The sequence below is a fragment of the Eurytemora carolleeae genome, unplaced genomic scaffold (genome assembly GCF_000591075.1).
Source record: "Eurytemora carolleeae unplaced genomic scaffold, Eaff_2.0 scaffold46, whole genome shotgun sequence".
Taxonomy (NCBI): Eukaryota; Metazoa; Arthropoda; class Copepoda; order Calanoida; family Temoridae; genus Eurytemora; species Eurytemora carolleeae.
Window position 1 is genome coordinate 290325 of NW_019396065.1, and position 15644 is coordinate 305968.

Consider the following 15644-nt stretch of genomic DNA (forward strand, 5'->3'; position numbering starts at 1 on the left):
AACATAGATTGAACTAGGTACAAAGTAGATGAAACTCGAAAATAAAGTTTAAAATCCGAGTTACGATGAAAATTTGGGTTTATATTTTTTTGCTTGGAGTTATCCTATTACAATTTTGATCCAGATTTTTTGGGCCAGATCGATTCAGCCCTTTTGATGTTTCTATATATATATATATATATATATATATACATCAAAGGAATTAAGTTCTTGCTACAAACTCAAATTTTCTAATTCCAATATGTTTGCGCCCTGATGATGTAAACCTTCTAATATTTCAAACTTAGATTATTTTATCCAACAGAATGCTTAGTTGGAAACGTCGAAGGTCTAAGACATCGCATTGCAAAGATATAGAGATTATAAATTCAGAGGTTGTTTCAAGAACTCAGTTCCTTAATTTATTTATAATTAAGTTATAAATATTTTCAACATGCCTTTTAATCAATCAATGGCCGAATTTAAAGAATTTGAGTGGCGGTTTGAATTTAAGCCGCGGCTTAAATATGACTGGTTCCACTTAAAATTGTATCAAATGTTTCAAGATTCAAGCCGGCACTTAATTTAAACCGGGTTTTGGCAGATTTAAACCGCGGCTCCAATTCTTTAAATTCCATCTCAAATTACTGTTTTCAAGTTTTGGAAATTAACAAATTGCATTGATAAACTTGTGCATTCAGGGACTCGGATATGAAGGAGCTCATTGTTCAACTTCATAATGAGGTAGATCTTAGAAATATAGTTTAAGAAACTGATATCTTTAATTTGAAATTGTACAATATGCGACAAATAGACAACTATAGACAAACAGACAAATAGTTAAACAGACAAATAGACAAAGAGACAAACAGACTTAATACAAACAGACAAATTGTAAAACAGACAAATAGACAAATAGACGAATATTCAAATAAACTTATAGACAAACAGACAAAAAGACAAACAGAAAAATAGACAAATATACAAACAAGCAAATAGACAATAAGAAAAATAGACAAACAGACATACAGACAAACAGACAAATAGACAAAGAAATAGACAAATAGAGAAATAGACAAACAAACAAATAGACAAACAGACAAATAGACAAACATCCAAACAGTCAAAAAAACAAACAGACAAATGAAAAAAAACAAAAAATAAGCCAAACAGACAAACAGAAAAACAGGCAAATAGACAAAGTGCACTTAAGTATGAAAACATATATAGATATTTGTTGTTCGAAGATTTTTACGACAGAGGATCGTTATGAGGCGTGGAACGTTGTGCTTAGTATAATTCTTTTTTAATAAAATATGAAGTTTAAAAACTGAAATATATATATAAATACAAATGAATGTTCTACTCACATGAGAGGAAAACTTTCTTACAATATTATGCTTCATCGGATGTTTTAAACTAAATTGAAGCAAAACTTATCAATTCAAAATCACATCCTAATATAATTTTAGGTTCGAAGTAAGATCGCTAGAGGGGGTTGCAATCAGCCTAAAGCTGGATGTATGGGACCTGTGGTATGTATCTAAATGAACAATTGTTATATGTTTGTTAAAATATGAAAATAGAAAAGGGATGAAACGGGGAAATGAGAACACAAAAGAGTGTGAGTAAATTAATGTTTTAAGACAATAAAATTGCTAAAGACAATTAGATATAAATGGTTGTTGGCCATAAATCCACCTTCCAAGTCTATCCCATGCAATATCGTCTTTAACACCCCCCTCACCTTGGAGAAATCAAAACCAAACAATTTCACCAACATCCCATCTCTCTATACTCAGACATAAGAAAAATTGAACAAGTGAAGCGTTTCAACTTGTCGATACTTAAATCCGTCAATAACTATGCAATCATTAGCAAGTTTACTTAAACTACCGAGTTTTTTATTTCAGTAAGATCCAAATGTTTTGGACTGATCCTTTAAATTTTCGTATCCCTAATCACTCCTTAATTATTCTGACACACCTAAATAATAAGTTATCTAACTAAACATTCAAAACTATTTTGTACATCATCATTTATTTACTAAACTGTATTTTTTGTAGGTTTAAAATATATCTGTTTATTTGATTATTTACAACTTTGTGTCCGAGTTAAGGAACCTAATCAAAGAATCAATGAATTAACTAATCATTGAATCAACTAGACCACTAATCAACTAGCCAATTAGTCAACTAGTCATTGACGCCCCGCCGAAGTTTCTGCAATGATGTATACTTGTATACATAAAAAACAGAAAAATAGTCCAATACAACACAATCAATAGTGAAGAAATATTTTTTTCCGAAAAATTGTATATTCTAGAATTTCCCACTAACAAAATGATCCCTTATGCACTGACCAGAAATCATGGTTTAAATGTTTTATTATTTTATTGACTGTTTAGGTGTGGGATGATGAACTAGCAAGAGTTGCTCAGAAGTGGGCAGATCAATGCGCAGATGTAGATTACAAGGAATTAACCATTATTTTATGAAAAATTGTGTTTTTCTTACATAAATTAGACATTTGGTAAAGTAATGACAGATTTATTCAGACATATTTGATTTTTTTCATATTATGACTTTTGACAATTATGGTATTTTGAAGGAGGATTATAAACGACAAGATCCAAGCTTATTCCATGATCCCCATCCCAACAGAAAAGTGTGTAAGTAAATAAACCATTCATACATTTCTACATATGAATAAAACTTTTGTAGATCATAAAAGAAAAGACAGTAGAGATAGCATAAATTGAAGATAGAATTGTAACCAACGCCTTACTCCAATAGTTCTTTAAGTATGTATCAATCCAGATACAACTCTCTCTGTATTCTTAAATGAGTATCAATCCAGATACAACTCTCTCTCTGTATTCTTAAATGTGTATCAATCCAGATACAACTCTTTCTGTATTCTTAAATATGTATCAATCCCAATACAACTCTCTCTCTGTATTCTTAAGTATGTATCAATCCAGATACAACTCTCTCTGTATTCTTAAATATGTATCAATCCCAATACAACTCTCTCTCTCTGTATTCTTAAGTATGTATCAATCCAGATACAACTCTCTCTCTGTATTCTTAAATGTGTATCAATCCAAATACAACTCTCTCTCTGTATTCTTAAATATGTATCAATCCAGATACAACTCTCTCTGTATTCTTAAGTATGTATCAATCCAGATACAACTCTCTCTCTGTATTCTTAAATGTGTATCAATCCAGATACAACTCTCTCTGTATTCTTAAATATGTATCAATCCAGATACAACTCTCTCAAACTCTATACTCTCTACCAAGAACCAATTAGTTCTGACTGTAATCAAACAGAGTTCATATTCAACTAACTATATTTGAGTATATAGTACAGATAAAGATAAGAACTGACCGATAATACGGTCAGGTGATTATAACGTAATATATATACATTTAGGTTTAGGTTTCCAAAATATGGGGGTTATACTATATTTATTATAGAATGATGTTAAAGCTAAATATCAAATTTTATTTTTTCATTAGAAGCCCTGTAATCCCTGATACAGATTAATCATTGAATGATTAAAGAGAGAAGTTCTCAGATCAACGCAAATAGAAAAAAATAATATTATTAAAACAATTTTTCGATTGCTTCATTCTTGAAATAAGATCCTTTTCAATCGATAAATGATTAGCTTTTATATATACACAAATTAGTTTCGGTGAACAAGGATTTTACTTATTTTCAAAAATCGTGTTAATCTAGCTGTCTGTTTGGTTGAATTAAAAGTTTTTTTTTTTTTCTAGTTTTGAATTAAATTTTCATCAAGAAAATTTCACGATTTAAATCAAAAAGAAAGGGGCGCGATGAATCCATGATTATTATTTTAAGAAAGGAATATGTTTAAGACAGGATTATGTTTCTGAAAGGAATATGTTTAAGACAGGAATATGTTTATGAAAGGAATATGTTTAAGACAGGAATATGTTTGAGACAGGAATATGTTTTTATGAAAGGAATATGTTTATGAAAGGAATATGTTTATGAAAGGAATATGTTTGAGACAGGAATATGTTTATGAAAGGAATATGTTTATGCAAGGAATATGTTTATGAAAGGAATATGTTTAAGACAGGAATATGTTTATGAAAGGAACATGTTTATGAAAGGAATATGTTGAAGACAGGAATATGTTTATGAAAGGCATATGTTTATGAAAGGAATATGAGGAATATGTTTATGAAAGGAATATGTTTATGAAAGGAATATGTTTATGAAAGGAATATGTTTAAGAAAGGAATATGTTTATGAAAGGATTATGTTTAAGATATATTTCTTCTAACCGGGAAAAGTTTGAGGATACCCTGACGAGCAAATATTCATGACCGTAAGCCTTTCTTTATCCAAAATACTTTAGAAAGACTAAATGTTCAAAGTTTTAACCCTTCACAAACATGAATAATGTCAAAATATTACATTTAACATGGTCTCATTGACCTTATTTCAGAGTAAATAGTAAATTTCAGTTAAAACATGAAGAGTAAAAGTAAAGAATAATAATATATGAGAAATAGTGAAATTGTATAGGGGCAAAATAGGTATCAGATAAAGGATGAAAGATGAGGAATGAACAGATGTAGGATGAAAGATAAGAAATGAAGAGGTGTAGGATTAAGAATGAGTAATAAAGATGCCTTAAATGAAGGATGATAAATTAAGAGGTCTGGGATAAAGGATGAGAAATGAAGAATTGTGGAATAAAGGATGAGGAATGAAGAATTGTGGAATAAAGGATGATGGATTAAAAGGTGTGGGATTTAAAAAAAAACAGACAAAAACTCCCCGATTGGGAAACCTAGGATTTGGGTGTTGTCTTTGATTACTGGAGATACGTGTAAAAGATTGGTTAATATGGTATTTAACTCTATTGCGTGACAATAAAACATGAACCGTCGAACTAAATCAAGTTCTTCATTCTTTCAAATTAATTTTGAGACTTATCTATTGAATATATTCTAGACCAATATTTCTAAAGAATAAAAACATTTTTTGCAATTATTAATTGTTCAAGAATAACAAATAAAAACCTTTAAAAAACTTCTTAACTTTTTATTTTCTAAATTTTTTAGTTTCCTTCAGTGATTGGAGGGGAGTTGGACAAAACGTGGCCAGAGATATATCAAGAGGAGTCACTGGAAAATTCAATGCAACAAGGAAAATATAGTTTTTTCTTGAAAATGTTTTTTTCTAACTTTAACTATCTTTATTTTGTCAAACAATCATCTTAAAAGTTTTTCAAAAATTTCACAAAATACAAAAGATAGAAAGAAAATTAGTTTTGGTGAAAACAGTTTCAACGCCATGCATATCAAATAAATGAAATTTTGAAAACTTCTCTCATATATAAAATATAAAATGTATTTGAAAAAAAACCAATATTCAGCAAACAAATATTTTTTAAGTATAGATAATTGTAAAATAGGATAAAGTGTTTCATCTTGGTATTCATATTATTTCCTAATTAATGTTATTTTTTTATAATTAAGCTTTCTTTCTATTTTGAGCTATATTTTATTTAGTCTAATTGGGCACTGGTTTAGACAGATCAGACTTTTTGATCCGGAGGGAGTAAAGGCATTCGGGTAAATTAGGATACATATGAAATAATTCTTTTTAGATAAATAAAAAGCATTAAAGGGGCTGTCGTCGTAATTTAAAGTAACCCTTAATTTATAAGAGGGCATGTTGATTCACAAAGTTTCCCTTTAAACCTTTATTTAATCAGAGCTGGGAACTTTTGAATGGTGGATATCGGGATTAATGCTTGATACACTCTTTTTCTTGATCTCCAGATTAAATATTGCTTGTTCTCTTCTTGTAATTAATCTCTAGATTAATTGACCGATCCGGATTAAGGATATCCCATTCTAAAGTTTTCAGCTCAGTTCTGTAAAAGATATTGACATATTGCAAGCTTGAAAAGTGTATATTTATGACAATATTCTCCATTCTTTCTGAAACAAAAATGTAAAAAATGACACTTTATTGAGAAAATTATAAATATCTTATTCATTTCTTATTCATATAAAGCTTTTGGGAAACTGATTTAAATGAAAATCCCATCGACAATTCATATACCGTCTCCATTAAGGAATTTAAAATAGTCTACAAATAAATGGAATGCAACTGGAAAACTCTAAAACTCTAAAAAGAAAAATATTATATTTCTCAAAACTCCATAAAAAACAATTCATTAGATATAGCTTTAAGAATTATATCTCAAAAAGGAAATACAGAGAGTATACAGGATACAGTATAACAACAACATGCATGAATTTAGATTTAACAGAATAGGTATTGCATGATATGCAATACAGATTACAGGTTAAAAAATGCACAATACATAATACAGACATAGAATACATTAAAAACCCTAAGTAGAATTTGAAACAGTACATTGAACATATAGATGACAACGTTAAAAAGCAAAATTGCAGTGTATGTTATACAAAATAAAAAATACAGAACTTATTTTGTAAACTGTGGAGAATGTGAATTGTGTAAACAAGATTAATTCAATAGCTAAGAAGTTTACATTTTTAAAATTCATTTAAAGATCCGGGAATCAGTGTGGAACAGGAGTTGGATATTATACTCAGCTAGTCTGGGAGAATACTACTCACGTTGGCTGCGGTTGGTCACAATTTCAGTATAGAGGGTTCCCGGTAGGTGTCTTCTTTATCACATTTAGTCAAAAGATTTAATTTGTTAGAGAGAAAAAAAAAACATATTAATTTTGTTTATAGGGCCTTGGAAATCAAAATAGGAACAGATTTGATAAATAACGAGAAATAATTTTCATTTCTGAGAAAATATTTTCCTCCCAAGATAAAACTTTTTACCTATACATATAATGGAATTTTGTTTGTTTCTGACATGAACTTTTTAGAAGAATTCTCATTCTTCAATTCTTAGTTATATTTCTAAACTTTTAGCTTTTAGCCACCCTAATAAATTTATTACTTCTGTGAATCACTTAATATTATCAAAGGAATTCAGTCTTTGCCACAAACTCTGATTTTCTAATCCTTATATTTTTTGAACCAAATGTTGCAGACCTTACATATTTCAAACTATGAATTCTGTTAGATCAAATCTTAGTTTGAAATATCAAAGGTTTACAACATCGAGTTCTGAAGATATTAAGGATTAAATATTTGATTTTTTTCCAAAGACTCAATTCCTTTCCAAATAACAAAAGGAATAAATCACTGCAAACCAATTTGAGCACGCTGAAACAGCTTTTTGCTTATTACTCTTTTTAAACTTACAGCTCAACAAGCGAAGTACATTTTTAAAATGTTTATTTCTAGGGCTACTAAAAGGAATTAATTGAGTTGGTGAGGTAAAGCAAAAGGCCAAGGCGTTGCGACACTTTAATGTCGAAACTGTGTTAAATTGATGACTAACTTTGAGAGTTGTTTATAGATATAGGTGGAATTTGAATAAGATTATCTTAAGTTTTGTTACAATCTCAGGGATGTTTTTTTAACGTAATTTATGACTTTGAAAGCCACAAAACAAAATATGAAAAATATTAAAGTTAGTGTTTTCAGCGGGCAAAACATATTCTTGAATCATTAATGCAAAACTGAAAACTTTAAAATGGTGGATATCGAGATTAATGCTTGATCCTCTCTTTTTGCTAATCTCAAGACTAATTAAGTCTTTAGATTAATTTCAAAAGCAGCGCTCTTCAACTTTTGAGAAACCAGTTTTTAATCTTTGCAAATTTCTGGCGTTGATGGTGTCATATCCATTAAAGTAATAATCGATTGAACGAACGTAAGTTTTGAAGTAATGTTTATTAAGACTAACTTTCAAAATGTAATAAAATCTGTTTTTGTTTTAATAAGTTCATATTAACATGATTAAATTAGTCCAATCGATATAGCATCGTATCTGTAATTGTTATCAAACGTAACTTTTACACTGAAGGGGTATTCTAAAAAGAGGATTAAGAATAAAATCAAACGTGTGTACATTGGATACTCAGTTTAAGCGATCATGATTAAGGATATCCTATTCTAAAGTTTTCAGCTCTGATCAAAGTAAAGATTTTTTCTTAATTTTCCGGAGGATTGACATGAAACTTTTAATTACCCCTTTGACATTTATGTAATTAGTTTTCCTAATATGAGAGTAATAATATTTCATGATTGACAAAACTCTTTTTCCAAGTTCTTATTCTTAGCTCAATTTTTAACATATTTATTCTTTGTTGGTATAAACGTATTTATTTCTCTAAACATATGGTTCGTCTAAAGTTATTTTAGGACCATATGGAATTTGATGAAAAAAGCTTCTTTTTGTAGGTCAGTGAATGCAAACGACCCACATATAAATAAACCGTGGCTAAGACAATTGACTTATTCACTTCTGAAACCAAAACCACTGTTATAGGGTTACTTTGAGAACTTCCTTGTGTGCAACTATGGACCTGCAGCAAATATCTGGAAGGATCCTGTATATACTGTTGCTAACTCTACCTGTGATTGTCCTTGTGTTGACTGTGATCAGGCTGCTGGGATGTGTCCCGCTAACCCAAGGTAAATGCAATTGTTTTTTCACAATCTTTTGCTGAGAGGATTTTTTATGCCTCTTTTATTTTTTCAGTACAGTTAAGAGTAAATTGTTATTCCCACCCTTCCATTGTGCATTAAAATAACTATCTTCAAAATAATGCTCTTTGCTCAAATATGTAAGCTTATAGTTGGCCAAACAGCTGGACCAAAGTTTCTGAATTTTTTTTGAGGAAACCCATGAGTACCTTTTAAATTCTAATTTTTTTCCTGTTGTAGTAAAAATAATCCAAATTAAGATCCGTTACGGTAATATACATAAGTTTTTAATTGAAAAAAAATATAGCATAGCAGTAGCAAAAAAGGTAATAAAGTAGATCATTAAGTGTCACAATTGCAAGAAATTTGCGGGCAAAACTAGGGTCGGTAGAACTGTCAGTCTGCAAGTTTATTTTTAATAGAACTAGAATATTCAATCTCACTAATTTGCAGATATGGGAGCTGGTCCTCGTGGGGCTCTTGGGGGCGCTGCTCCAGAAGTTGTGGAGGTGGGGAGCGGGACAGAAAAAGGGCATGTACTGCTCCATCTGTAGACGGTACAGTACGCGAACCCTGTCCACTATGCAAGGGAGAAGGTGCACAAGCTGAGAAGTGTAATGTAAAAAAATGTCCGATTTGGACCAAATGGACTCCTTGGTCTGATTGTTCAGGTTAGCTTGTAAAATTTAAACAATTTTCAAAAAAGGACCTTTACTAAACCACACATTTAAAAATTTCAAAAGTATTTTGAATTTGTTTTAACATATGACCCTTTTGGAGTTTATGAAATGAATCAAAATGTCAACTCAAAAAAATAAATATAAACCAGCTATTATACAGTAAGTTGTGGAACTGGAGAACGAACACGGCACAGGGTTTGCGGAGAAGGAGAAGAAGATAAAGGGGCATGTCCAGGTAAATACACAATACACATTCTAGTGTTATGTTTTGAATATGAAAGGAACCACCCAAAAGGGGGATATCAATATTCTAGTATTCATCAATTCACGCACAAATAAAAGAAAAAAGTATTTGAACATTTATATGGAAAGTAAAACAAATAAAAGAAACAAATAACCAAAGAGATGTAGATATGCTGCTACTACAGTTTCCTCAGATCCACAGGTTGGGTTTCCCTGTATATCTTCTTGTATGCTGGACTTGAAATCCATCCAGCCCCTTAGGATTGGGTTTCCTGGTATATCTTCTTGTATGCTGGAATGAAATTTATTCAGCCCCTTAGGATTGGGTTTCCTGTCCAGATCTTTCTTGAACCCATGACTAGGAGCTCATCTGAAATTCCGTCCTTGAGATTGACTGCTTCTGAGGACTCAGATTGTCCGTTATGACACCATGGTGAGTTGGGAGAATTTCTTCATCCTCTCTTTAAGAGGGCTGATCCTCAACTGACTTGTCTTTTATATATTCCCTGTGCGCTAGATACGGAAAACCAGCCAATCAGCTTTGCATAAGCCTAACATGCTTTTCACAGGCAGTCTAAGTAGGCCCCACATTCCCCACACGGTCTGGTTTTCTACACTAGGCTCATGCCATGGTAACAATGGCTTGATTCTAGCAATGTATTATTCCATTGGAGATCATCACATGTAACATCTTACCTATGATGGTAATGTGTTTTCAAATAAACTTATATAATGTCATTAAGTCAATTATTTAACACAAGCTTAGAAAAAAAAACAAGAACTACATCAGTGGCTGTTTAGAGTATGGTTATTGGTTATAATCTTTCCATACCTTGAAAGAAAGAAAGGTCATTATTTGAACATTATATATACAAAGCATGTATATGCATACTGAGATCATAAATGTGTAGGGGAGAGTATTGAGTATGATGAGTGTAGTCCTGGTCCATGTCCTGCATGGACTGCTTGGACTGCTTGGACCGGATGTAGTCGAAGTTGTGGTGGTGGTAGGAGGAAGAGGTTGCGTGAATGTGGCGTAGAAAGGACGGCAGATTGCACAGGACCAAACCAAGAAGAACAGGACTGTAATACACAGGTAAACTCTTTTCTTAAAGGAACAATAGACATTTCAGAGACATTTCATTTACAGAGTGGCAAGTACGGTTCATATTTATTTCCCTTTATACCTTTGTTTGTTCATTGACGAAGAAATCTATGTTTGTGTCATTACATACAATGCCTTCAGTCAAGAATTCAAATATAATGTAGTGTAAAGTATTGTAAATCCATGAAAATTACGAGTGAGGTTTTACATTTTTATAAACTAGAATGAAAAATCTTATTTTCTGTGACTCCAGGAAATAAATAATGAAATTTCATAAAAAAAAACAGCTTGAAACAAAATTATTAACAGGCGTTTCTGTGCTAAGTTAAGAATACTTCATCATCTTTGAACAGACAAAATTTTAAGGGTACTGTGTCTTTTTATGACATCTACAAAGAAAAAGGAATTTACTAGAAAAAGTGTACTTCACGTATTTGTGCTATATAACCTTTTGGGCCCTGGAACATCATTTTATAGAAAATCTAAAATTAATTTTAAAAGAAAACCAAATTATGAAATAGGCTGTTTCATGATTGACCAACGATCATTTCACATAGACTCTATGCCTTTCGCTTTCCAAACGATGATTTTCCGTTATAACTATAAATAAAATGATGTTTTTTATTCCCCTAATTTTTTTATAAAGTTTATCTAACAGCTTTAAAAAATTCGAAATTGAAATGGATAGTCTAGGGAACATACTGTATTAATGTACTCTACTGCATATAATTTGTGAACATTTACATGATTTGTACACTTTGAACTCCCTTTCAGGCTGAAAGAGACTGACAAAATTCATACCGAGGGATTGTCTAAATTCCACTCTAATATATATTCTTTTCTCTTTGGGGTCACTACAGTCCCTATAAATAAAATTCTAGAAATAAATCTATACCAAAAGATGCCTAGTTTCATAAATACGCGAGAAAAGTTATTTCTTAGGAAATGATTTTCCAATATTCATGATAATGTTTTTATCAAATAAAAACTTTTCAAAAATATTTTAAAATTAACATCCTGTTTTGGATCAAATTTATCAAAATGGAAATATTTGTGCACTTTTTACTGGTTTATATATATAATTTAATCATTATTACAAAGTAATCGACCACCAATCCAGTGTGTAGTGTAATACAATTTTATCGAAGATTAGGATTTATCTAATTACAGAAATGAATCTGTTTAGAAATGTCCTGTTTGGACGGATTGGTCAGATTGGACTGAATGTACTCACTCATGTGGAGGAGGACAGAGGAAGAAGGTAAAAAGAATGTATATAAAGAAATGTGATTTACAAGTAAAAATAGGTTCTAAGATAATTTGTTTTTACATAATATTAAAAGTGCGCGTCTGTGAGTTAAATTCCTGTACTCTTTTACTTCTTTGATAAAAAAAAACTTTTAAAAATCTAGAGTGGCTCTTGAACTATACATTTATTCTTAATTTATTTGATATTTATTCGAAAAAGTGAGTCTGCATTATTTATGAATATTTATAAATATATATTTTATATAAGTTTTTCATATTGCTAAGTTTAAAATCAGGATTACGTTTAACTTAGGCTTAACATTTTAATCAAATTAATCCAGTAGAAAATTATCTCAATTTATTTAATAGAGAGGAATTAAAAATCTAAGTCCTGCAGAAATTGTTAGAAGATTTAATTGAGTAATTAAAACTGTGCAAAGATGTGTCTGCAGTGCACAAAACAGCAAAATTACAATCAGATTATAGCAAAGTTGTCAGTGAATTGATCAAGATGTATACTTTACTCTAAAAATATCTGTGTAATCAAAGAGGTAAACATAAAAAAATGAATTTTTATTTCTCCCAGGTCAAACATAAATGTGTCTCAGTTTGCAGAAGCAGAAGAAATAAAATCAAATATATATTTCTGTCGCCAATCAGAGGCATGTTTACATGTTAAGGTTCGAGATTGTATTCTGCCTAAAGCTGAGTCTGCAGGATGTGAAGGGGAAAAGGAGGTGATAGAGTCCTGCAACACGAATAATTGTCCAGACTGGACTCCCTGGACGGATTGGACTCCTTGTACCAAGTCCTGCGGCGAAGGATCCAAAACACGTGGTAGAGAATGTTTAATCCCTGCTGATAGATCTGGAGTTCAAGGCTGTCAAGGGGAAAGTTTAGAGACTATGAAGTGTAACATCCAGGTGGGAAAATGTAGCAGTTAGTAATTTTTTTAAAAGTTTAAATGTATAAAACTTATTTCATATTTTCTACTTTAAATATTTAGAGCTGTCCAATATGGACTGATTGGAGTGAATGGGGTAGCTGCAGTGTAAGCTGTGGAGGAGGGGAGCAGAGTAGGAACCGAGAATGTGTTCTTCCTAAGGATGCTGCTGGCTGCATTGGAGACCCAACAGAAACAAGAGCTTGTAATAAGGATGTCTGCCCTGTCTGGACTGATTGGACCGACTGGACAGTCTGCTCAGCTAGCTGTGGTGGTGGAACAAGGACCAAGGTGCGAGAATGTATTTTGCCTGATGTTCGAGGAGCTCCTCAATGTCCCGGACCAGACAAGCTTACAGAATCCTGTAATGAAAAGTCATGTCCAGTTTTGACCCCGTGGGGAGAGTGGACTGAGTGCTCTGCAACATGCGGTGGTGGAAAGAGGTTCAAAAGGCGTGAATGTATTGACCCAAAGGTAGGATACAATCAAAAAGCTTAAAATGAAACTTAATTACTTTATTCAACACATTAGACCAAAATTATATTTGTAGAGTGGAGAAAAGAATGACTGCTTGGCAGAATTAGAGCTTGAAGAGGAGTGTAATATCCAGCCATGTCCAGAGTTAGGTCCTTGGTCTGACTGGACTACTTGCACTAAGAGCTGTGGTGGTGGAACACGGAAAAAGGTCAGAGAATGTGTTCAACCACGAAGTGTATCAGGCTGTGTAGGAGAGACAGAAGATGAGGAGGATTGTAATTTACAGGATTGTCCGATCTGGACTGAATGGACAGAATGGACAGATTGCAGTGTAACTTGTGGTGGAGGTAGTCAAAAAAGATCTAGAGATTGTGTTCTACCAGATAGCAGAGCTTTTCTCTGCTCAGGAGACGATTCAGAGGAAAGAGAATGTAACTCTCAAACATGCCCCGACTGGACAGAATGGACGGACTGGGGATCTTGCACCAAATCCTGTGGTGGAGGAACTAGAACTAAGCTCAGAGAATGTGTTCTTACTCGTGGACTAGAATGCTCAGGAGAAAGCAAAGCTGTAGAATCTTGCAATACACAATCTTGTCCTGTGTGGACGGATTGGACAGACTGGACTCAGTGCACCAAGAGCTGTGGTGGGGGAACAAGAACAAAAGTAAGAGAATGTGTCCTTCCAAAAGCAGCAGGTAGGACGTTAAAAATGGTACATCTATTTTTAATTTATGATAATAAAAGTTTGTCACAAACTCAAATATTCACATCCCTATATCTTTTCAAAGTGATGGTGTAAGCCTTTGATATTTCAAACTTGGGTTATTTACTATAGCAGAATTCATAGTTTGAAATAAAAAGTTCTACAACATAGAGTTGCAAAGTTATTGGGATTAGAAAATCCAAATTTAGCAACTTATTTCGACTTGTGCTATAAAGTTAAATTTGGCTCCGGTGCTACAACAAACATAAAGGATGTCAAAAATCGGCGCGAATTAAAAAGATGCTTAAAAATGCTTATTTTGCGTAAAACCTATACATTTATCACAACCCATGAAACCTATTTTATTTTTTTAACCAGTACAAATAAATGGATCATTTTTATTTCTAAAAGTTGTTAGTTCATCGTCGAAAATTACCAACAATCCACCACATTAAATATAATGTAAACAAAAAATATGTAACTTTCCTTTTTCTTTCCTTTCCTTTTCTTTTTATTTCTATTTTTTTGTTTTTTTAGAATTGGGGGGAAATATTCCCACAATCTCTATTTTTGGAGGTTTTCAAATATTTTCTCCTTAACCCTATTCCACCCCCCCCCCAGCATATCCTGGTTTTCAAGTACCCCAGCAGGAATAGGGTTAAACAACTTAATTTTGTATGTTTTTGTTATATTTCATAAATAATGGATACTTACTTACTTACTTACTTACTTACTTACTTACTTACTTACTTACTTAGATGATAATTGTAAATTTCTTAAACTGCTCAGCTATAGAAAATATGTATTCTTTCTTTTCTTATTTCTTTTAACATTTGAACAGATATCTGGTTCTCAATAGGATATGTTGTGAATTCTGGTATAAGTTTTCGCAAAGTTTAAATTCCCCAGTACCTTTTATAAATTGTTGAATTCTAGAAATTTGTCTGCTTTGTTCCACCAATTGTTCTAATTCTTCTTTAATCCATTTCCCGGAATTTTTTCCAGTCAGTTTTCCAATCAGAATTAACAAGGATATCTATGTAAGAACTTTTGTATTCTTCTAATACATTTATTTAAATTAAAATGGGATTAAACCATATTTTTAACGTTTAAATTGAAATATTTATTATTTTTAACCGCGCTCCTATATTTTTTTCTTGGACATTTCATGTTTTCCGCAAGGCTTTAATTCTGAAAATAAAATACTTTTTCCATGCACATGTAATGTTCAAACCATTTACAAAATCTTCAAACGTAACTCTGCAGATAATTTGTAACCTTGAAAAAGCAACTAAGTTGATGAAAGGATTGTAAATATAATCCATTTACTGCTTCGAGATTCTCTTTTGCACAGAAACAAACTTGTTATTTCATTCAAACCTGAAATATAATAATCAATATGGTGTTTGACGTAAATTCTCACCAACTCCCAAACACAAGAGAAAAATTGTGCTAAATCTAATCTTTAGATCCAGGCACTACACAAAATAAATTTATCAAAATCCTGTAAGTTTAAATAGAAAAAACATTGCAAAATCTGGTGCAAAATCCTCCCAGGTTCCCAGCATGGTTCTGTGTTATTGGTCATAACTTAGTTTTACAGCTTGATTATCCTAGTCACACTTTAAACACCAGGAGCGACCTGGGGCGGGGGGGG

At 31.9% G+C, this 15644-nt stretch overlaps 1 protein-coding gene across 1 annotated transcript in view; it reads left to right on the forward strand.

Moving 5' to 3' along the window:
- Positions 1-678: 678 nt before the first annotated feature.
- Positions 679-15644, forward strand: part of LOC111709900 (SCO-spondin) — a 32636-nt gene continuing 17670 nt past the window's right edge. Inside the window, exons 1-15 of the mRNA XM_023483842.1 lie at positions 679-723; positions 1452-1514; positions 2387-2455; positions 2590-2650; positions 5094-5178; positions 5544-5606; positions 6581-6689; positions 8428-8573; positions 9039-9256; positions 9426-9500; positions 10420-10604; positions 11800-11874; positions 12542-12784; positions 12868-13278; positions 13355-13979. Coding sequence (XP_023339610.1) covers positions 691-723; positions 1452-1514; positions 2387-2455; positions 2590-2650; positions 5094-5178; positions 5544-5606; positions 6581-6689; positions 8428-8573; positions 9039-9256; positions 9426-9500; positions 10420-10604; positions 11800-11874; positions 12542-12784; positions 12868-13278; positions 13355-13979 — 2461 coding nt within the window. The 5' untranslated portion in view covers positions 679-690. The remainder of the gene's footprint in view (positions 724-1451; positions 1515-2386; positions 2456-2589; positions 2651-5093; positions 5179-5543; positions 5607-6580; positions 6690-8427; positions 8574-9038; positions 9257-9425; positions 9501-10419; positions 10605-11799; positions 11875-12541; positions 12785-12867; positions 13279-13354; positions 13980-15644) is intronic.